Source organism: Gymnoscopelus microlampas, assembly GCF_963454915.1.
Source record: "Gymnoscopelus microlampas genome assembly, chromosome: 7".
Taxonomy (NCBI): domain Eukaryota; kingdom Metazoa; phylum Chordata; class Actinopteri; order Myctophiformes; family Myctophidae; genus Gymnoscopelus; species Gymnoscopelus microlampas.
Genome location: NC_139944.1, coordinates 24,011,349 through 24,034,507, shown reverse-complemented (window position 1 = coordinate 24,034,507; position 23,159 = coordinate 24,011,349). Strand labels below are relative to the sequence as shown.

The 23,159-nt window shown below is 43.0% G+C and overlaps 1 protein-coding gene across 3 annotated transcripts in view; it reads right to left on the bottom strand.

Moving 5' to 3' along the window:
• Positions 1-487: 487 nt before the first annotated feature.
• megf6b (multiple EGF-like-domains 6b) overlaps positions 488-23,159 on the bottom strand; it is an 83,223-nt gene continuing 60,551 nt past the window's right edge. The window contains exons 9-38 of one of the 3 annotated variants that reach the window (XM_084063601.1): positions 22,659-22,781; positions 22,393-22,530; positions 21,216-21,338; positions 20,023-20,145; positions 19,121-19,291; positions 17,998-18,129; positions 17,582-17,710; positions 16,986-17,114; positions 16,010-16,144; positions 15,361-15,495; positions 14,992-15,117; positions 14,368-14,499; positions 13,716-13,844; positions 13,378-13,509; positions 12,693-12,821; positions 12,224-12,352; positions 11,729-11,857; positions 10,788-10,916; positions 9,643-9,771; positions 8,404-8,532; positions 7,919-8,047; positions 6,679-6,810; positions 6,440-6,568; positions 5,665-5,793; positions 5,253-5,381; positions 4,587-4,715; positions 4,016-4,144; positions 3,351-3,479; positions 2,584-2,712; positions 488-2,009 (exon numbers count right to left, since the gene is read on the bottom strand). In XM_084063601.1, the coding sequence (XP_083919727.1) occupies positions 1,945-2,009; positions 2,584-2,712; positions 3,351-3,479; positions 4,016-4,144; positions 4,587-4,715; positions 5,253-5,381; positions 5,665-5,793; positions 6,440-6,568; positions 6,679-6,810; positions 7,919-8,047; positions 8,404-8,532; positions 9,643-9,771; positions 10,788-10,916; positions 11,729-11,857; positions 12,224-12,352; positions 12,693-12,821; positions 13,378-13,509; positions 13,716-13,844; positions 14,368-14,499; positions 14,992-15,117; positions 15,361-15,495; positions 16,010-16,144; positions 16,986-17,114; positions 17,582-17,710; positions 17,998-18,129; positions 19,121-19,291; positions 20,023-20,145; positions 21,216-21,338; positions 22,393-22,530; positions 22,659-22,781 (3,860 nt within the window). In that variant the 3' untranslated portion in view covers positions 488-1,944. The remainder of the gene's footprint in view (positions 2,010-2,583; positions 2,713-3,350; positions 3,480-4,015; positions 4,145-4,586; positions 4,716-5,252; positions 5,382-5,664; positions 5,794-6,439; positions 6,569-6,678; positions 6,811-7,918; positions 8,048-8,403; positions 8,533-9,642; positions 9,772-10,787; positions 10,917-11,728; positions 11,858-12,223; positions 12,353-12,692; positions 12,822-13,377; positions 13,510-13,715; positions 13,845-14,367; positions 14,500-14,991; positions 15,118-15,360; positions 15,496-16,009; positions 16,145-16,985; positions 17,115-17,581; positions 17,711-17,997; positions 18,130-19,120; positions 19,292-20,022; positions 20,146-21,215; positions 21,339-22,392; positions 22,531-22,658; positions 22,782-23,159) is intronic. The other 2 variants (XM_084063602.1, XM_084063603.1) reach the window with 2 other exon arrangements.

The window sequence follows — 23,159 nt, the reverse complement described above, 5'->3', positions numbered from 1 at the left end:
ATAATAAATTATGCATTTCATCCTCTATATATTGTCCAGCAACCTTTATGATAAAGGCTTAAAAAAGATAGTAGACCCATGGGTTAAAGGGCAAGACCACTTTGGTATAGGAGGTTTGGGTTGTGTAGTTACCTTGCCATCATGATGTAACTCCAAAGGTGGACAAGAAATCAAAAATAATTTCTCCATTGACTAGAAATTGATAATTTAAAATATGCTCCTCATTGACATTGTAGGCCTACAGTGTAAGAGGGTCTTTTAAACCCGTAACTAATAATGTATGTGTGTGTGTGTGTGTGTGTGTGTGTGTGTGTTCATATTGTTGTTAGATGTTTGATAATATTACAGATTGTGTTCATATTGTTGTTAGATGTTTGATAATATTACAGATTATTATCATATTATATATATTATATATTATATATATTATCAAACATCTAACAACAATATGAACTATAGTGTTAACAGAGTGACAATGACATATCACATGAGTCATTGTGAAACAATTATGATTCATGGTCACACTCTATTTCAGTAATAATTAAATTGATTATATCTTATTGTATTTATTTCATTTTATTTGAATGCAGGGTCATTAAAATGAGTCCATATACAAACACATGTGTTGAATTAACTGTGGAAAAACTTGAAGAACAAGGCACTGGATTAAGTAAACTTGGCTGTTAGCCCCAGGCTAACTTCACAGCTAAATTTCCATGGTAACTAAGGTAGGATTGCGTAAACTTTCTTTCGTGAAATCGAGTCATGGATAAACTTATCCAGAGTGTTCTGGCTAAACTAATCTGGCAATTCAGCTTTCATGAAACCGATTCATCGCTAATAGGTGTTAAATCCAGGCTTAACCCCTATTTCTGCTTTCGTGAAATAGGCCCCATGTGGTTACCGAGTGGTGTTGGTAAGGAACACGTGTAAAGTCTTTTCACTCCAGTGGACAAGAAAATACTCAACTTAGAAATTGCAAAATATTCTTCAACTGCATACTTAGAAATTGCAATATATTCTTCAATTGCATACAGTACAACGGTATGAAATATAAATATGTAGAAGCACTTTATACACACAAACAAAGTCCTTGTTAAGAAGACTCGCCTCAACTTGAATAAGGCCACTGCATAGGAGATCATTCTGTGCAATCATTAGGTGCTGTCATTAATCCAGCTGTCAAAGCAGCTTGGCTTCACTGTGCTGTATTACACTGTACAAATAGTTAATATATAGAAGCCCATTAGAATCTCAGTGAAGCTCCATAGCACCAATAGTTTAATTACATGTTACTCCATACTGAATACAACAAACAAATGACTTCATGGTAATGGCAGGTGAAAAGCAAGTGACGAGGCATTTGCTCTGGTTTCAGAATGTGTGGTAGCATATCCAGCAATACCACCAATGTCCTTATGTAAATATACATTTTTTTTTTACATTGCATTTTACATTCCTGTAAATGGTATTTCATGAAAGATGGACATACAAAAGGCAACAAAAAAAAAAGTACAGGACTCGTGCCATAGTCTCAAATAGCGTACAGTGGATTTGTAATGTGGTATTCTCCAGTCCAGACTCCAGAAAGCATGTTCCTCAATTCAGGAGAACGTTGAGTTTTGCTCAGGGCAAAGCAAACTTTGAGCAGGTCCCTTTCATAGGTAGAAATCAATCACAACGTACCAAATGACCGGTCAGGCTGAGACCAAGTTCAGTTCAAAGCAAACTTCAACACACACAGTACGAAAATAGACAGCACTGTCCACACTGGGAGCCAACATGGAACTGCGGTTCTCATCAGAGTCTTATCTCCTTGTGGGTTTTATGTGCTGCGAAATCCTGTCCCAAGGTTGTGGTATTTTCCAATGCCTTTTAAACACTTGAGTCACTTCAGTAAATCAGCTGAATGGTCTGTTTTGTGTTTTCCTGTTGAGGAAAGCGCTATAATAAATTGTCCCGATGCGAGTCCTCCGTCGTTCTTCGATATGGGAGGGGCGGGGGCCCACCTGAGAAAAGGAAAAAAAAAACATACACAAGGGCGATCAGTTCAGAACAGGGTTCTATATGTTCAAGATATTATCCCCTCACGATTCAATAATGAATAACCCTTTCAATGAAACACTGATTGGAATTTGTCTTGCCATATGCTCGGGGTAGACAAAACAATACAGCATAATACAAACTAATCTATAACAACTTAGGTCCAACAATAACTGAATAGCATCAGCACTAAAATAAGGTATTTTATACATATTTAGCAAATCAGCAAAAAGTCAAAAATGACCCGCTGCAAAGTTTGACTGAAGCCTTTTTTGTGTGCTGACTTGCAAACTTGTCACCAGCTATTCCAGTGGATGCAAGGATGGGATGCTTTGTGTGTTAACCACGCGGACATTCAGCAAAATTAGCCAATCTAGATTGGTTATTTTCGGCAAAGAGATGGTGTAGAGTGAAAAAAGGAGGGGACCAACTATAGAGTCTTGGGGGACCCCGGTCAAGTATATAAGGTTAAGTGGTTAAGACAAGAGACTAAGTGGAAGTGTGTATGTGTGGATTTGTGATGCTGAACCGTTTCATTACCTTCCTGACAGGTGAGTCCTATCCAACTGTTGAGACATGTGCAGCGGCCATTCCGAGGGTCGCACTGTGCCCCGTTCTTACACTCACAGGACTCTGTGCAGTCTGGCCCGTAGCGGCTGGCTTTGCAGTCTGGCACCATACACAAAACAACAGAGAAACGTTAACCACGTTGAACCTCTGCATCCATATTCTGGGGGGAATTAGCCAGAAATAGCAGATCTACAACGTGGCTAATCTCTATACCGTATTCTGCCGTGATGGCTGCCGTGAAAAAGGTCTCTTACAGTGCATTCACATTTTGATAACATTTTATACTATACTATGTTGTGAAAAACAAAGTCATAATACTAAATTATGTTCTCAAAAAAGTCACTATTATGTCACATGACAAAAATAGTCACATTATACTACGTTACCAATATTACCACATATGATATAAAACGAAAGTGCTCGACCTACTGTACCAGTGTTGTGTTCTAGTTTTTTTCTGAAGGTATACGCTACGATACGATGCGCGTAGTCCAAGGTATACGCTCTCGCGTTTTCAATGGATGAAATGGTTATTAGACTGTATACGCTTCTTCCCAAAATAATCTGGACTGTGTACGGCGTATACAGCATCTGACGGTAGAACACACCACTGTACTGTACCATTAAAAATCTTTAAAATGGTAAATGATCCATTAGTTGGTATCCTTTATTATGAAGTGTTTCCCACATTTTAGGAACTGTAATGATAGAAGCAATTTACTACATTATTAATTTACCAGTGTCACATGTAGCTCCAGTCTTCCCTGAAGAGCACAGACATCTCCCAGTGACTGGATCACAAGGGCTGTTCTCCTCACAGTCACACAGCTTAGCACAGCCCTGTCCATATGTCCCTTGGTCACATTCTGGGGTAATAAAGACATCAATTAACATTAATTAACATTATTAATTAATATTAACATTCAACCCTGCGTCCCTATTGTGGAGATGAGAGAATGTCATGAGAGAACATTTTAAAGTAATAAAAAATAAATAAATAGAACAGCAGAAAGTTCTGAGAATTTCTGTCTACTCGCTCTGTGTCTCAGAGGAGGGCTGTGGACAGTTCAGAAACCTGCCTACAAGTGATATCATCGGGAGGCAGGTTTGGTCATTTTTATTTTTTATTGGCTTCTATTTCAGCATGCTAACTTTCCAGGAAGAGAAAGGCTGTAGTTTCTATTAGCTTGGAATCCCCATAAATGATGTCATTTGGTAGGCAAAAATCTGAACTGTCCACAGTCCACCAATGAGAGTGAGAAGATGGAAATTGTGCCATCCTATAATGAGCATTAGTGAGGACCAATTATATGAAGATAACGAGCATTAGTGAGGACCAATTATATGAAGATAAAGAGCATTGGTGAGGACCAATTATATGAAGATAAAGTGTTTGGCTGACCTCTGTGACATCGGGTTCCATGGTAACCTGGAAGACACACACACTGGCCTGACGCAGGATGACAAGATGCTCCATTCATACAGTCACATCGCAGCTGGCACAGATCGCCATGGAGACCAGGGGGACAGACTGAGGATGAGGCACAGGACATGTGAAAATGTCTATTAATAAAGGCAGGTTCTCATGTCAAGAGCCCCATATGTGTTTGTCCGCGGACCCCCAATTTGAAAAGATTTTGTGCCCCAGAGAAGATTTGTCATTTCTTTTTCAAAAATAGCTGTTCTTATTTTGCTGGGGACCCCCTGGAACCCCTTTAAGGACCCCTGGGGGTCCCCGGACCCCACTTTGGGAACCAGAGCTCGAAGGACTGATGTATACACATTAACACATACAATCCAAAATACAAAACATACAATCGACATTTTGTGTCATCTTCTTGCGTGTGGTTTGTCGGTCATGCTATTTAACAGATTATAAATCTTCTTTGGCCATCGTGTGCAGCCAACATAGGATGGAGCAAAATTCTTCAACTCTAACTCATTCTAAGTGCCACTTAATATGCTGCTCTCACCGTGTTCACATATATGTCCATAGTAGCCTGGCCCACACTGGCAGGTTCCTGTCACCCTGTCACAAGTGCCATTGTTAAGGCAGTCACACTTGAGCTGGCAGCTGGCACCAAACATCCCCACAGGACACTCTGGCACATGGAAGAGCAAAGCAGGGGGAAACACACAGTAAACCACAGGCCATCTACTAGCCAAACACTAGTACAAAACAGTGCAACAAACATGCTCTGGCTATAATAGTAACACTGCATGGACCATATTCACACAGCAGACATTTTACTCTTACTTAATACTAAATTGAACAAACACTCTATAGCACTGATTACTGACTTTGATTTGAACTCGTTGTTTTTAGTGTTTTATTGCTTGTTGTCCTCTCCCCTGGCCCCCACACACATGTAAAGGTCTTTGGGTACTTATAAAAGCGCTATATAAATTCCAGATATTATTATTATTATTATTACTACTATCAGAATATAGAGCTTTAACCTTTTCACAAACATATTTTCCTTTTAACCAAAAAAATGACACTCACACTACCTTTCAGTAATAGCAAAATGGCCACCATGTGATTATGGTCAGTTAGGGCGAACAATGATGACATACGTATAAGATATAAAGGTGTGAGATGATTGTTTTTGTGTGACAGTAGGGTGTGAAGCACTCACCTGTGTCACAGTGTGTTCCAGTCCATCCCAGGCCACAGGTACAGTTACCAGACACAGGGTCACACACGCCTCCATTGCTGCAGTTACAACGGTAAAGACAGTCCACTCCAAACCAGCCTGGAGCGCAGCCTGAGAGTGCACACACACACGCGCACACACACGCACGCACGCACGCACACACACACACACACACACACACACACACACACACACACACACACACACACACACACACACACACACACACACACACACACACACACACACACACACACACACACACACACACACACACACACACACACACACACACACACAGACAAGCATACACACAAATTAAACCACAAAGAAGGATATGCACACATTGCAGGAACTGTCAGGAAGTGAATCCAAAAGACATTTGAAAACTCACCACGGCCGCAGTCTTCACCTCTGCGTCCCGGCCTACAAACACACCTGCCAGAAACGGCATCGTTCTGCGCTCCTTCTCCACACAACGCCACCCGACCACAGTCGAGGCCATAGCGGCCAGCTGGGCACGCTGTCAACATACGGCACATCCAACATTTGTATTTAAAAAAAAACAACACTTAAACTCAGTTTTATACCTATGAAGTATGACAGTGTTGTGCGAAGGTAGCTAAAATAGCCAATCTACAAGCTCACATGTTGTGAGCTTACCTAGCCAAACTCCAAACTAACATAAAAGAATGGCTGAACTTAAAATATAAGTGAACATAGTTTAACTCTTTGAACACTTGATAGTAGAATCCTATGCCCATTGGCACCACCCCTTCTTTCTCTGTAAATATACCTGTTGATGCTACTGAGTTTTATTACTGTATTGTATGTATTATAATTATGTATTACTGATTAATTGAGTACAATGGACCACAATGGAAACAAGACCCCCGGGGCTTTTTGTGTTATCCTTTTAGCACAACTTTTGACTGTACTAACCGTACTGTTAACACACTTGTTAATAAAGTATTCAATCTATGAAACAAAGCTTGCAGATATGCTATTTTTTTAAATGGATGAAAATGTTGCCTATATAATGGTATGCCCAAAATAGGGACGCAAGTTTTAAAGTGGTTAACCATTCAATTGGTATTCAAAAATGTTTTTGTTTTTTTAAATGATTTTTTAATTTATTCAATGAAAGGGACAGTTTGCTGTAAACTCACTGATATTGCAGCGTGCTCCTATAAACCCTGGTGGGCATTCACAGGCGCCTGTGCTAGGACTGCACCTCCCACCATTGTGACACTGGCACTCTCTGTCGCAGTTGTGGCCGTAATGACCCTCTGGACACGCTGAAGAAAAAAGAAACATGCATAATCTAACAGAACTTCAAATACATAACTTAGAGTTCCCACATATCCTGCTATAGAGGTTTCATGTAAACACTGTATACAATACATACTCTGGTCACATTTGGGACCATGGAAGCCCGGGGCGCAGTAACACGTCCCCGACACTGGATGGCAGAGTTGGTTGGTCTCTGAGCACTGGCACACCTGGTTACAGTTGTGGCCATATGTCCCTGGGAGACAGGCTGAAATATATGAGAGAGAGAGAGAGAGAGAGAGAGAGAGAGAGAGAGAGAGAGAGAGAGAGAGAGAGAGAGAGAGAGAGAGAGAGAGAGAGAGAGAGAGAGAGAGAGAGAGAGAGAATTCACTGTGTGCATGTTTGCTTGTTCAGGTCTTCAGGGGTACTATAGATTGCATCGAGCACAGAATTATCATAGTTCACCACATAATATTGACTGCTATTTGCATGTACAGTATTATAATTTTTGCCCCTTTTTTCTCTCAATTTAGTTAAGCAAATGAATTCCTCCCACTGCTTGCCACTGCAAGCAGTGTACCTTACAGGCTCACCTGCCAGTGAGGAGGCCCCACCGGGACGTAGCACCTTCGTCCTACTCCTCCCGTTCAACATTAGGTTGCACGGGAGGAGGCGCCGCCCGTTCAACCCCCCTCCAGCAAGTATGAGTACACGTAGTGACAAAGACCACCCCTCCCCCCTCGTATACACGCTGGGCAAGCCGGATGCACCGCAGTGGATTCGAACCCCTCGTTGGCAGCTGCATATTTGGTTCTAACTTTTTCATCCTTTTGCAGCATTAATGTATATTCTGTATATCTTTGGTTGCCAATTTATTCTTCCATTTACATTCTGTATGTTCTATTTTTTTTTTTTCCTGGAACGTATAGATCGGTATCCCAGGGAAGGTGTAATTCTAAATAGTATATCGTTGCTGGTCAGGCAGAAACCTCTTGTCTCCATATTCTAACCTTTTGTGTTTTTTTGCCCTACTTGATCATACTAATCAGTGTCACACAAAAGTATCAAAAGTAGCAGATCTACAAGCTTAAAACGCAGAACAAAGGGACGCATTTGGCCTTGTAGATCTGTTACTTTTGCTACTTTTGAATTTGAATCCTGAAAAGCAACAGTTGTGGACATATGAGGTTTTCACACTTTCACTGCCGTTATCAAAATTGTATATGCATTCCACTGTGTATGGGGAGGAATTAATTGGCATAACGACTAAAATGAGGAGAAAAAGGGGTAAAAAGCAACAACAAAAAAATAATAAAATGGACAAAAAAAGCATGTTAGGTGACAGGGTCGGGGGGGTTGAGGATGTCACTACTCACTCTGCTCACAGCCGTTGCCCGTGAAGCCAGGAGGACAGCCGCACTCTCCAGAGACATGGTGGCACGACGTCCCCTGCGGACAGCGACAGCGCTGCAGACAGCCCTCGCCATAAGCACCAGGCAGACACGCTAAAGGAAAACAGACACATTATGTCCAGTGTGTATTAGACATAGTTCAAAAACTACTACAGAAAGCACTGAGACCATTCTGACTGGAATGTCAGGCTAAATACAAATTCCTTGGTGCAAAACCTACTCAAAACACTTCTCTGATTATCCACCAGGGGTTGCTAAAGTATAACAGTTTATAGCAGTGGTTCTCAAAGTGTGGCCCAGGGACCCTCAGTGAACCCCCTCAGGGGCCCTTGAGGAGGGGGTTCCAAATGAACCCTTACAGGCCTGTAACTCTCAGAATTATGCAGGGTCCTTAAAATTAAAAAGTTTGAGAAGTGCTGGTCTATTTATGATGATACTGTTTGCTGTACCTTTGTCACACAGCTTTCCTCTCCACCCTGGTGGACACTGGCAGTCTCCGCTGACATGGTGACATGGAGCTCCCTGTTCACACTGGCACCTGTCCTCACAGCCGGCCCCAGACTGACCTGGTTCACACGCTGAAAAACACAACAATAAATTATTATTTCTTTGCCATTTTCCACTTTTTCAAACAGAGAGGTACTACAGTGGGCACCCCTGTAGTACCTCTGCGTACCCCTATGGTACACATACCCTCCTTTAACCACATGAACCCTAGCATCGCTATTCTGGGATATTCTCGCTATTAGAGGCAAAAATAGACAAACATTCTGTGAAAATATCAGATCTACAAGCTCACAAGACCTCTCGACGCAATGCGTTGGTAGCTTGTAGATCAGCAAATTATCTACAAGCTCCCAACGGCTATTATCGGCAAAGAGATTTGGTGTGGAGGGAAAGAAGTGGATGGACCCAGTATAAACCACTGGGGGACCTCGGTCAACAAAGTATAGGGTTTAAGTGGTTAAGTAACACAATGATTAGATTAATGCAGTGGTTCTCAACCTTTTCTGGATCAGAACCCACTTGAAAATATTGAAAGTTGTGTGCATTTTCAGAGTGCAGAGTCTATTTTAATAATGAATCAATTGATTGTGTTCTGGCTTGGATCAATGGAACCAACACAGTATCATTTAAGTTACTATTTATCGGTACAACCATGAAAACCCAATTTTCAAGGTTTTAAAGAAAGTTTTTTTTACATTAATTATTTTAACTAGACCATACCCGGTCGACGCATCCGTGGGGGGATATGCGCACATGATCTGGCAACCCGGGAGGCAGTTCGTCCCATTGCTGGGCAGCCCCGTAACCATGGCGACATTATTTTACACAAAAACGCTAATAAGAAGCTGAGATTTTATGAAATTGAAAAACGGGCTTCACAGTTAAGTTCAGATGGTAATGGTCAATGGCTGTGTGCGAAATCAGAGCAATTGCTCCAGCCAGTGAGGAGAACCGGGTAGTGACACCACTACAGAGAGACACCACTACAGACAGACAGACAGAGGTTACTAGAATTATAGTAGGATATTAGTATTATATTATCAGTAAAAATCTTTTGACAATTACTTGGGGGCCCACTTGCAATATCCTCACGGACCACCAGTGGGCCCCGGCCCACAGATTGAGAACCACTGGACCAATTAATTTGACTGTACAGTACAGTAGAGACTGCCATACGGTACCTTTCTCACAGCGCTCTCCAACCCAGCCAGGACCACAACTGCACTGCCCAGTCTGTCTGTCACACTGCCCGCCGTTCTCACACTCGCACCGCCGCTGGCAGTCCGCCCCGAATCGACCCGCTGCACACTCTGTGTAAACACACAGCAGCACGCATGGGAAAAAAAAGGCACCCACACAGAGAGACACACAAAAGACAGAACACAGAGAGAGACAGAACAGAAACATCATGACATTTGGAGAAAGAACCCCACATGCAAAGGGGAAAGTTACACTTTTCTGCTGAGGACAGCAAATGCACTTTCCAATAACCTTCCTCAATGATTTGTGGTTGGACCGAGTATGCAGTTGGCACCCTGGGGTGGCAGCCGCAGAGTGGAGAGGGTAAAGCACTTTCCAACAGCAGGATTAGAGGTTTCCTGTGCGCGTAACGGTTGGCCAGGGTCTGGCATGGATCACCCAGAGAAAGAAAGGTTCTAACAGGAGCATAGTGTGTGATGTGGTGGTGCACAGGGAGAGTGAACCTGAGTGCCGTCCTGGGGTCGACAGTGAGACATTTACGGGACAGACAGGAGAGACTGTGGGGTCTTGCGAGACTTGTCGACGGTGCACAAACACGTGCATTGGACCAAACACACCGCCAGGGAATAACAAAAAAACATATGAGCTAAGAGGGCAAATTAGACTGAGACTAATGTATTTCCTGACTACAGTAAAACAACCATAGGCCACTGTTCTAAATGGTTACTTGCATTTCAGTTAATGTTATTCTTCTGCTTTTCTGCCCAGACTAGTCTAGCCAACATCATTACGGTTTTCCACTCACAGACTTTCTGGTGGTCTTCAAAGAGGCTGGAATTGATTCAAGAAATGTTTGAATACTATCACTTTCACTTTGGGTTCAAAAGGATGACTGTATGGCCTGATTTATACTTAGCTGCACGGTGGTCATGAACCTAAAATATCTACAAGCCCACAAAGCGTTTTGAGCTTGTAGATGGCTATTTTAGGTGTATGACACCGCAGTGCAACTAAGTATGAATCAGGCGTATGTTTTCACAGGAGATGAAATCCATTGATACTTCATATACTGGAAGGACACATGGAGATCCTTATGGCTTTGCTGTGTTCTTGTCGCTGTACTCACCAAGCTCACAGGCTGTGCCCATCCATCCTTCAGCACACGTGCATTTTCCATTGGTTCTGTTACAGGTGGCTCCATTCTGGCACAGGCAGCGGTGGCGACAGTCGGCTCCATAGAAGCCTGAAGGGCATTCTGGGAGAAAAATATATAATATATATAAATGTATCATTTTAGCTACAGTGACATCACGCCCTAGTACGTGCGAACAAGGTTAGGGTTAGTCACGCAAGTCTGTTGGGCGTGCAAACAAAGGTGCTTTTTGTGTGGATTTGGCTCCCGTTTGTGGCCCGGGAGCTTAAAAAAACAATACTTGTAGGTCCTGTCTTTTCATAAGATTCTGGTTGTTGAAGGTCCCTATGGCACTTAACTAACTTTGCTCTAGAACAGAAAAAGATATCACTGTAAACGATCCTTCTCACAAATGCAATACTGATACATGTGTTGTTTGTACCTCTAAGACAATAATGCCCCCAAATACCCTTATGTGTGTCTCAAATAATATATCGTCATTGTCGGGTTTACAAATATTGAACCAATGAAAAGTATCAAAAAGCACTTCTGACTAAACCTCCAAACTCCACTGGATCCTCAAAACTGTCGGTCAAACCACCTAACTCAAAATTTGGAGATTTTTCCACCATTGATTAGGATGACGGAAAAAAACAAATCTCCACATTAATGGTCAAAAACCTCCTAACTCCACTTGAGCTGTATTTGGGTAAAGTGATGTTAATATAAGGACACATTCAAGTATCTGACAATGTATAAAGTCACCGTACCAACTTTGATGAGGCCGTATTGTGTTGTTCTAAAAACGTGTCTATTTTCCTAAAAAGTTAATATTTTGGACAGTTGCTTTCTGCTTGACAGCAGAGATATTTTTATGATTCCTCATTTGAAACTTTCGTTGCCGTCACAATTAGTTTTAGATCACCTGCACTCACCTTCTGTGCAGCTGGGCCCAGTCCAGCCCGGCGTGCACGCACACTGTCCGCTAGCCGGATGGCAGCTGCCATTGTGATGGCAAGTACAGGTTTGGTTACATCCTTCCCCATAGAAACCAGTTGGGCACGCTGCCAGGGGAGAGACAAATAATATCATTACCTTCTGGTGAACTCTGCTCATCAAAAGAGAGAAAACACCAGTGACCTGGTAAATGACGCAGGCAGTAACACGGAGGAAACCCGAGTCATTTACTTCCTCGTGTGCGATCGTCTCTGGCTGGATTTACCCAAATATTCTTGAAACGTCTGTGGCAGTGTTACAAAGATGATCTCAGTACAAAGAGGATTTTATGAAACCCATCGCTGATAATGAACCCCTCTCGGACTAGTCTCGATTCCGTGGAGTTGTTTTGCAGTGCTTGGGAGTCATGGCAATGTAAGATGACTGCAAGAATATTTTTTATAAACCCTGTGGCATGTGTGATAATAACTCACTCAGGTTGCAGTGAGGACCCATCCAGCCGGCGGGACAGGAACACACCCCGTTGCCATGGTTACAGCTCCCACCATTTAGACACAAACACTTCTCCTGACAGTCCAGACCGTAGAAGCCCTGAGGACAAGCTGAAATACACCAAGAGAAACTCACAGATTAATATGATACCAGCAGATGTGTTGAACAGTGTGTATCGTCGCCGTCGGGCAAGAAATCTCTAATATCCATATTTTAACTTTTGTTTGTGTTAACGTCCGACTTGATCATACTACAGTGTCACACAAAAGCATCGAAAGTAGCAGATCCAGATCTGATACCTTTGATGCTTTTGAATTGTAATCCTGAAAAGTAACCGTTTTGGACACATGAGGTTTCCACCCGACAGAGACGATATATATACTGTATATACCGGAGATGAATTTGTCTTTTTTTAGGTGTAGGACATGATGTCTGGGGAATGTTTCTTACGCTTTTCACAGAACGTTCCGGTCCATCCCACCTGGCAGGTGCAAGCTCCACTCACATGGTCACACGACGCCTTGTTGTCACACTGACATCGATGGCGACAACCGAGGCCAAACGTACCTGCAGTGCATTCTGCGGGGGGAGGGGAGGGGAGGGGGGGGGGGCAGTCAGACGATAGAAAACGCAGACAAATCCAGTCCAGTAATTTATGACTGAAAATCACATTAACCCATTAAGGCCTGAGGTTCCGATTCTACAAAATGTCTTCTAAATCCTGACAGTTTTCTGAAAAACTTATGTTGCTATATCAGTGGTTCTCAAACCTTTTCATGTGAAAATTATATGTATTTGGCCCGCCGACCTCCACCTCAAAATATTTTGTTCCAGGGAACCCCCAGAAGTAAAGATTTGAGTTAAAAATGTTTGCTTAAGAAATATATATATATATATTCAAAGATTTGCACAAATTGCCACGATTTTTCAAAAATAGCAGATCTACAAGCTCGGTGCCGCGCTACGAGCTGCTATATCTGCTATTTTTTGAAGAGCCAAAATATAAAATAATGGTTTAAGTTGATACACAGATGCGTACCCGGTTTTAACGGGTGAAGGCGGGACATTGACATCTGTTGGAAAACCTATGGAATAAACACATCATGAACTCAGTAACGGTGCTATAGCTACATACTCTGATGGCAGCGTGTTCCAGTATAACCAGCCTCGCAGTTGCACAGGCCCGTCGCGGCGTCACAGCTGCCGTCACCGTTCCGACAGTCGCACGTCTCAGCGCAGTCCTCACCCCAGTGCCCTGCGTCACAGGCTGCCACGGACAACCAGGAAAGAATGTCTGTCAGACCTAACTCTTAGGACCATGTGTTTTAGTCAAAAAATATTCAACTAACATCTGTTACACGTTTTCCGTTTTTCTTGTATAATTCAAATCCAATTTTGTAGGTTTTATTCGCTGGAACGCTGAAGCGCTTTTTTGCACGCTCAAAGGATGCTTTTTATTTCACAGAGCAGTACCTTTCCTGCAGTTGTGCCCAGTCCAGCCAGGGGCACATGTACACCGGCCGGTCACTGGGTGGCAGCGAGCGTTGTTCTCACACACACATTTAAGCTGGCAACCCTGGCCGAAACGACCAGTCGGGCATGCTAAAAATACAGAGAGAGAGAGAGAGAGAGATAACAATTTACACACCCTATGCCGTAATCTAAACAGGCTCGCTCCACCAGACGCACAAAGGCACAGCAAGTTCCCATGACAGTTTTCGGGGCAGCGATTAGACCATCAAGTGGGTCTTTTTTAAAGAGAAAACGGTTGTTTAAAGTGGAATAACATTTGTCCTGGTCTCAACGAAAACATGTCGGAGGTGGATTTTAGGCTGCTGAAGGTCTATTTATGAGCTGTTTCACTGAGGGAAGGTTTAATGTACTGGAGTTGGCCTGTGTGTCTGGGGTTGTGGTACAGTAAATGACCCAACGGAAAATGGACCCATCTTCTCTTTCTAACATCGCGCTCTATTTCTTGTCAAAACTAACTAAAGAATTCGACCACACTCTCATAACAATGGTATCCCACTGACTGGTACACAGTGACAGTTTTCACTGCAGCGAGTTAACAATTTAATGCTCGCTGTTGCTATGGAAACCTTCCCGTTGCTAGAGTGATACTCACAGTTCTGGCAGAGTCTACCGGTGAAGCCTGCAGGACAGTTGCACGAGCCGTTGTGTTTGTCGCACACGCCCCCATTCTCACAGGCTGGGCAGGTTTCCGTGCACCCTGGACCCCAGAAGCCCTCTGGACACACTGTGGCAAGATTATGGCAGTGGTGGAAAAAGTACTCAAAGTAAAAGTATCAATACTGCAATTTAGAAGTACTCTGTTACAAGTAAAAGTCCGGAATTTAAAATTTCCTTGAGTAAAAGTACAAAAGTATTGGTGTCAAAATGTACTTAAAGTACCAAAAGTAAAAGTACTAAAATGTTTGAAAATAGCAGATCTACAAGCAAAATCCTCCAAAAAGACCAGACCGAATCACAGCAGCTGGGCCTAATTATAACCTTCATTTACTTGAGTCGTAGCAGGTTCCATATACACATATTGTTTTTATTTGTTGTTTCAGCTATCTTTTACATCGTTAGGGAAACTGCCTTTGTTTGGGAGAACGTGTGTTTTTTAAACCAGACTGTTTTTGATTAATGCTGATTGTATGAATGCATTTATTATTGATTTCATTTTATTTGTCTGTAATGATTATCTCTGTAAAAATCATGGTGGAAATGTACTGTAAATACTTACAGTTCTCGCAGTGGTTGCCTGATGTCCCTGCGGGACACTTGCATTGTCCTGTTACTTTGTCACATGGGGCACCGGTGCAGTTACATGGGTGGACACAGCCTGTTCCGAACCTCCCCTCTGGACAGTCTGGCATAAGGACACAGTTCAGGTCTTAGCTACTGCCCCCAGACAAATCAGACTTATGAACTAACAAGCCAGGAAAATGAAAAATAAGCTTCGGAAACACTACCCCCACCATCACCAAGATTTAACTACCCATACACAAGATATAACATTAAAGAAACCTTGAGAAATACTGAGGTTCAGCTAAACCCTGTGAGGAAGTTATGATATCATGTCCGTCTGTCACTTGTGTTCTTGTCACCTTACCTTGGTCACAGTCCTCCCCTCGACGACCTGGAGGGCACTTCCGCTGGCATTCCCCAGTGACGTGATGACAAAACACGCCCGGCAAACACGCGCACATCTTGTCACAACCTGCTCCGTAGCGACCCGGGTCACACTCTGGAGAGGAGGGGCAGTGCAGAGAGGGTCTACTTATCACCCCGAAACGTAACACATACAACAGATAACACAGTACAGACCTGTAGGGCTCCTTCAGGCGGTTCCAGGGAGTCCCCAGCTAAATGATTGATAGTTAGGAAACCAAATGGACCCTTATGGGTTGGTAACTCAGAGAGTGTCCAAATGGAACCTTACGGGTCCAAATGGAACCTTACCAGTCCATTTGGTTCCATACACAGTAAGGATTTTACAGTGTACATTGTGGTCCGAGAGTTAAAAATCAAATGGGGTTCCGTGGTCTAATGCAATTAAAACTGCCCTAAAATTTGGGCATGGTGTCAGTCCAATCCGAGCTCCATTGACTTCAATTATAAAATTAAAGTTAGATATTTAAAAAATAATATAATAAAACAATGTGAAAACTGATCGGTCCAGCGGTTTGCTAAATTAGCTCCAGACACACAGACAGACAGACATATGCGATGCTTCATGATGAACATTGTGGTGTGCTCACCGTCCTTGCACGTGTTTCCCTGGTAACCGGGCTTGCAGGTGCAGGTGCCATGGCGACGGTGACATTCCAGTGTGTTCTTCTGGACACACTGACACTCCTCAGAACACCCTGGTCCATAGGCCCACTTGGGACAAGCTGGGGGAATACAAATTAAATGCAACGTGTAGGGTGAGCTTACAGTGACTGGTGAAAGATGGTTTGGTTTTAGGCAGTGGTGGAAAAAGTAATGTTTTACTTAAGTAAAAATATCAATACTGCAATGTAGAAGTACTCTGTTATAAGTAAAAGTCCGGAATTTAAAATCTACTTGAGTAAAAGTACAAAAGTATTGGTATTTAAATGTACTTAAAGTACCAAAAGTAAAAGTACTAAAATGTTTGAAAATAGCAGATCTACAAGCTCACAACGCGTCGCGATGCGACGCGTTGTGAGCTTGTAGATCGGCTATTTTCAAATAGCCTAGGTATAAAATAGGGCTAAAGTGGTTAATGTATGTTTTATAATGTAATAATTTATATCTGCAAAGTAACTAGTAACTAAAGTGTTCAAATAATTGTAGTGGAGTAAAAGTACAATATTTGCCTCTGAGATGTAGTGGAGTAGAAGTAAAAGTATTGGAAATTGGAAATACTCTAGTAAAGTAAAAAGTAACTCAAAATTGTACTTAAGTACACTACTTGAGCACACATGTACTTAGTTGCTTTCCACCACTGCTGTTTCCACCACTGCTGGTTCCTCCAGGGGTCTATTGGTCCTTTCCTTAATTCCCTTTACACCAAATCTCTTCGCTGAAAATAGCTGATCTACAAGATCACAACAAGTTGCAACACAATACGTTGTAGCTTGTAGATCTGCTATTTTTTTCTGAATGTTCACCCCAGGCTATAATGTAACACCTACTGTATACGCCATTATCAGAATGAGCATCTCTCCAACTTTTTACAAGAAGTGAGATGTGTGACTTTGTGTAACGTACGTAGGTGGCAGAACCTCCCATAGAGCCCAGGGTCACAAAGACAGGCTCCGTAGGTCCTGTGGCATCGGCCGTTGTTGGCACAGTTACACTTCTTATTGCACTGCTTCCCATAGAATCCCTTCGGACAACCTAGAATAGAGAGGAAGACAACATCACACTACTGGGGATAGATTGTTTATGTGCACTTATATAGCTCATAACAGTATATTCATAAAATTATGTACGTACATTTATATTTTTACCTGTTAATAGCTCAAACGACGTGCAAATCATGGGCAGTGCGGACGGCCAAACATGGACCCTAAATCTCCTGTTGGTTTTTGGTACCCTATTACTAATCCCTGTACGTAACGACCTACTATTTTATTCTTAGTTGTATCTCTTTTTTCTGCATCTGTCCTGTGTTTCATACTGTGGTTCTGCCAAGACAACTAAATATCCCTTGTGGGAGCAATAGAGGTCTATCTATCTAAGCTTAAAATAACAGCCCATGACTCTATAAACCCTTCAATAGTAGAAAATGGAATTGCTTTGACGACAGATCAAATGACTAAGAAATGTATCGCTGTACTGTAGGTGGAGCGGCAATAACTCACCATCCTGGCACAAGTCCCCGCTGACACCGGGCGGGCAGCGGCAGTTCCCGTTGACAGGATCACAGCTGGCGCCATTCTTACACTTACAGGGGAAGGAGCAGTTTTTACCAAAGTGTCCATCAGAACAAGCTGTTTGATAGGAAAAAAATACAATCAGTCACCATTAGATCAGTGAAAGAAGTACAGGTTCACTTGAAGTACTGTTGAATCATTTAACCTCTGAGAAATTGTGGGAATTGCGCCTATGCAACAAAAAAAGCAATACATGTAATCTAAATCAAAGATGACCGTGTGCACTCTGTATCTTAATGCACGTGAAGAATGAAAGGGAAGTACAGTTAAATAACATACAAGCATTCATTAACATTTTTCCACTTTTACCAGGTTTATGAAAGAGTGTGCATGCGTTTTCTCACTCTGGTTGCAGAGGATGCCGGTCCATCCATTGGGACAGTCACATCCATTCCTCTCTGGGGTACACTTGCCACCATTAGAGCAGTCATCACAGGTCAGACTGCAGTCGTGGCCAAACGTGTCATCGATACACACTGAAAGCACCACAGACAGGATGCATCGCCATCGTCAAGGAACCCCAAATTGATAAGCATTTGGCTGCGGTCCCCACATTAGAAAAGCTTTTGTGCACCCCACAAGAGAAGATTTGTCAAGATCTTTCAAATCATTTTTCAAAAATAGCAGATCTAGAGTACATGCTCACATGCACTGTGATGTGTTGTGAGCTCGTAGATTGGCTATTTCTGAACAGCCGAAAAATAAAATAGGGCTTTCGTGTGCTTAACTGTGGCTCATTTTGCTGGGGAAACCCTGGCCTGGAACGCTGTCAAGGACCCCAGGGGGTCCCCGAACCCCCATTTTGAGAACCAGTGCACTATACTTTACAATAAATCATGTCCGAACTCAAGGTTCAATTAAAATTGACACATACAACATAACATCAGCCAGGTACGCCTCAGGTCTGTTTACTGTACTGCGTAATTCCTAATAAATAGGATAATAATATCGCATTACAATTATAAACATTCCAGCTGAAGTCAAACAAGCCCAGATGAGGTGACGCTAAACTTTGACGACTGCCATTGTCAAATGAATCCATCAAGGACCGTGCAACACTGAACAGAACGTGCTGTTATCCCTGCGATGGGCCCCGAGTGGGGGCTTCCAGTGCCTAGAGGCCCCTGGGATGCAGTAGGTAGGTAGGTGGGAGCAGCCTGGGAGTGCAGGGCAGAACAATTAACCCCCACCATGTGGTCTGTAATTGCCTGCAGTAAATGAGTCTGTCAGACAGCTCTACCTCCTGTGAGTCGGACTCCCAACGTAATCAGATACAGCTTTACTCTTAATGGCAATGCACGTGTTTCGGAGGGGGTGGGTGGGTGGAAGGGGGGAATGCGTTAATGGCGATGCATGTGTTTTGCCGGGGAGGGTTAATACATGTGTTTTGTATGTGGGGAAGGGGGGGGGGGCTACATCATTAATGGTAATGCATGTGTGTATGTTTTTGAGGGAGGAAGGGCTAACCGAATTTCTCCGCTAGGTTGCTCTCTGCTCTCAGTTCCCCCTCGTCGTCTTCGTAGTCATCATAGCGCTCAAAGGGCTGGCTGTAGTCCTGTAGCAGGGTGAGCTCGGGCCGAGGAAGAGGCAGCTCGATAGGGCCTCCGCTGGATAGGGCCTCAATTGCGTTTTCTAGTACTATAATGAGACAGAGAGAGAGACAAAGAGAGAGAGAGAGAGAGAGAGAGAGAGAGAGAGAGAGAGAGAGAGAGAGAGAGAGAGAGAGAGAGAGAGAGAAAGAGAGAGAGCGAGAAAGAGAGAGAGCGAGAAAGAGAGAGAGCGAGAGAGAGAGTTTCAGGAGCATTTCTCAATAGTACTACGTTGCCAGGACTTTTGGCACACAGCAGGGCTGGGCAATTACCTAAAATATGTGTATATTTTTTTCCCTTATACTGTATATCAACGAATCAACACAAAAAAACATTCTAATACATATTTTTTTATAACCGTTTAGTCTGATTAACCACTTAACCCTGTATAATATTTTGTTGTAAAATGATGGCGTTCAAAAATAGCAAAAATAGCCGATCTACAGGTTCACGTGTCGTGAGCTCCCCCACCACAAGCCCCAATACCCAGGCCATCCCTACACAAACCTGGGTACTCTCCCTACATTATCTACTGTATGTATTTAACTTGTACCTTTGTAATTTGAGGCAGCTGTTCATGGCCAACAATTACAATTTTTTGCAGATCTTCTATTTTCACTTTTGTTTTTCATAATAATTGTTCATTAATCGCAATCAGGGTGAAAAGTTTGAAACAATCGTGATATTGATTTGAAGCTGTACTACTAAGTTTGGCAGGACTTTTTGGCACGAGGCTTTGTGGTCAACCTGCTCTGTTTTAACCTGATTGCCGGTACTCACGGAGGCAGGAGTGCCGGTCTTCGTCCAGACGGAAGCCCCGCCGGCAGAAACACTGAAAGGAGCCTGCATTGTTGTGGCATGTGTGATCACACCCACCGTTGGCTGCCAGACACTCGTCCACATCTACACAGTACACACACACACAAGAGACACAACACTCAGGTCAAACGCTTCCATGCATCACTGAACCTCTGATGAAATCATGGTGCAAGTGGCAGCCAAGATGCAATATAACCTAAGGCAATAATTTGCCTCATGTCACACGATAAACTAAAACAAAGACGACCTTGTGCACTCAGTAACTACACGCCAGCTTCTACTGTTAAGTTAAACTGGAGGCGTTCCAGGTTCAACAGATATAAATAATCAGTGTCATGTTAACCCATAAAAGTGCAGCGGTGGTGGAAGAAGTACTCAGGTACTTCTTTAGGTAAGCAATACCACCATGTAGAAATACTCTGTTACAAGTAATTCAATTCAAAACTTTACTTGAGTAAAAGTACAACGGTAATCCCATAAAAATATACTTAAAGTACCAAAAGGAAAAGTACTCATTCTACAGAATGTCCTATTTATATATATTTTTCAAAATGTGTCAATTCTTCAAAAATAGCAGATCTAGAAGCTCACAATGCATCGCAATGTAATGCGTTGTGAGCTTACAGATCAGCAATTTTCAAATAGGCCAAGTATAAAATAGGGCATACATACAGTAAGTGGTTAATGAATGTCTTCTTTTTTTTTAAAGATATTTTGGAGGGCTTTTCCGCTTTTATTTCGATAGTACAGTGAAGATTGACTGGAAACGGGAAAGCGTCGGGGAGTGACACGCAGCAAAGGTCCGCCGGGCTCGGGAATCGAACCTAGGGGGACTCACTGTCTTGTTGCTTTAGAGCCTATATGGTACGCGACTTAACCACTAGGCCATTAGTACCCCCAGTTGATGCAGGCCTATGTCTTCTAATAATAATCTATATCTGCAAAATAATTAGTGGGGTAAAAAAATTACAATATTTGCCTCTAAGAAGTAGTGGAGTAGAAGTATAAAGTATCCAAAAACATAGTAAAGTAAAGTAAAAAAAAGTACCTCAAAATCCTAACCCAAGTGCATTACTTGAATAAATGTGCTTTGTTTCTTTCCACAACAGTAAAAGTGCTAGTGTTCTTCATTGTTGACTGAGGGCAACACATACCATCACAGCTGCATCCATCTGCGTTGAGTCTGTAGCCCGCTGAGCAGTAGCACTCATAACCCCCAGGGTAGTTGGTACAGTCCTGCTCGCAGCACGAGCTCTGCTCCCCGCACTCGTCCACGTCTGCCAAATAAAACACGCCGTAACAAAAGTTACAATCTGAGCACAATGATATGCTTCCCTTTTCGTTGAGAGACAGGTTTTATGGGATTAAATGTGTATGAGTTGGGCTGCCAGCCGAGGTTAAGGATGTAAATAAAGGGAAACGCCGCTGCGTTTCGGTGTTGTGTTTTTCCCCCTGGGAGGGGGAGGGGGGGGGCTGTAGACTAGAGCAGCGTTTCTCAAAGTGGGGTCCGGGGACCCCCAGGGGTCCTGGAAGGGGTTCCAGAGGATCCCCAGCAAAATAACTTTAACCACAAGTGCGTAGGCGAAAAACAGTAGGTGAGATCAATCTGGTTGAAGATATACAGGTCTGCACACTGCCACTTGCATGTTCAAGGGAAGTTTATTAATGTAACAACGTTTCAGTCATGTAGGTTTCATTTAACTTCTCTTGAACATGCAAGTGGCAGTGTGCGGGTATATCTTTCCAGATTGATCTCACATACTTCAGATATTCAAAAATAGCCGATCTACAAGGTCACAACGCAACACTTTGTGAGCTTGTACATCTACTATTTCTGAAAACCTTTGAAAAATCTTCTCTTCTGGGGGCCCCTGACACAAAGTCTTTTCAGATGGGAGTCCGTGGCCAATTACATATACATTTGGGGGTCCTTACCCTGAAAATGTTTAAGAAACACTGCTGTAGAGAACATTCAGTGACAAAGATGGAAACGCTTACGGCCTGTCCTCTAATCTGTGATCAATGTGCAACTCCAGATAGGGTGAATTACAATGAGATTGGAAACATGAGAACATCGGCATCCAGGCTGACTGTCTGGGGAAGACATACATTGTCATGGATGCCAACAGTTCAACATTTAATGTCAAAGTCTGTTGTCGGTTCAGGGTCAACTGAACAGAGTAATGAAATGGATTATAGCATTAAGTGATGCATACACTACACTACATGTAGTAGTATGGATCTCGTGACTGGGTTGCCCTATCTATGGACACATCAAAGCCATTTATTGCAATCTCTTCCATGTCTGCGCTGACTCTTATTTGAGCTTACCAACACAAGTCTTGAGGTCATCGTCCAGTCGATAGCCCTGGTTACACGAGCAAACTGGGCCGTTGGTGGAATGTTGGCAATGATGGGAACAGCCGCCATTGTTGTTCTCACAGCTGTTCACTATCTCCATCTCAATTCCTGTCACGCACAGCGGATAAGATGTATCGTGACGCCATGTTTCAAATCATCAACATTTAGCCTAAAGATACATACATACGTTAACACTATACATTTGGAATTGAGTGGAAAATGCGTCCCGAACTCACGGTAACACTGCTTTCCGTCAGCTCCCAGCTCGTAGGCTGTGTTACAGACACAGGCGTAGGATCCCAGCGTGTTGTGGCAGCCATGGGCGCAGTTGGCTTGGTCTGCCGCACACTCGTCAATATCTGGGAAATTACAGAATTTTAACACCAAACATTTGCTTTAAGTCCAAACATCTTCAGTGCTCCATCAATGCTTCCTCCTCTGTCACTACTAACCTGCACCACCCTTCATATCTCACAAATGTTTAACCCTATTAGTTGACCAGGGTCCCCCGGGGCTCTATACTGGGTCCGCTCCTTTTTTCCCTCTGCACCAAAATCAATTTAGCAAGAATAGCCGATCTATAAGCTCACAACACGCCGCAACGTGCCGTGTTGTAGATCTGCTATTTTCGCCGAATGTTCACCCCGAGAATAGGGATGATAGGGTTCATATTGAACCATGAAGATGCCCTTCATGTTTGGGTAGGTATGACTGAAGTAACAGGATAAAGTCGGCAT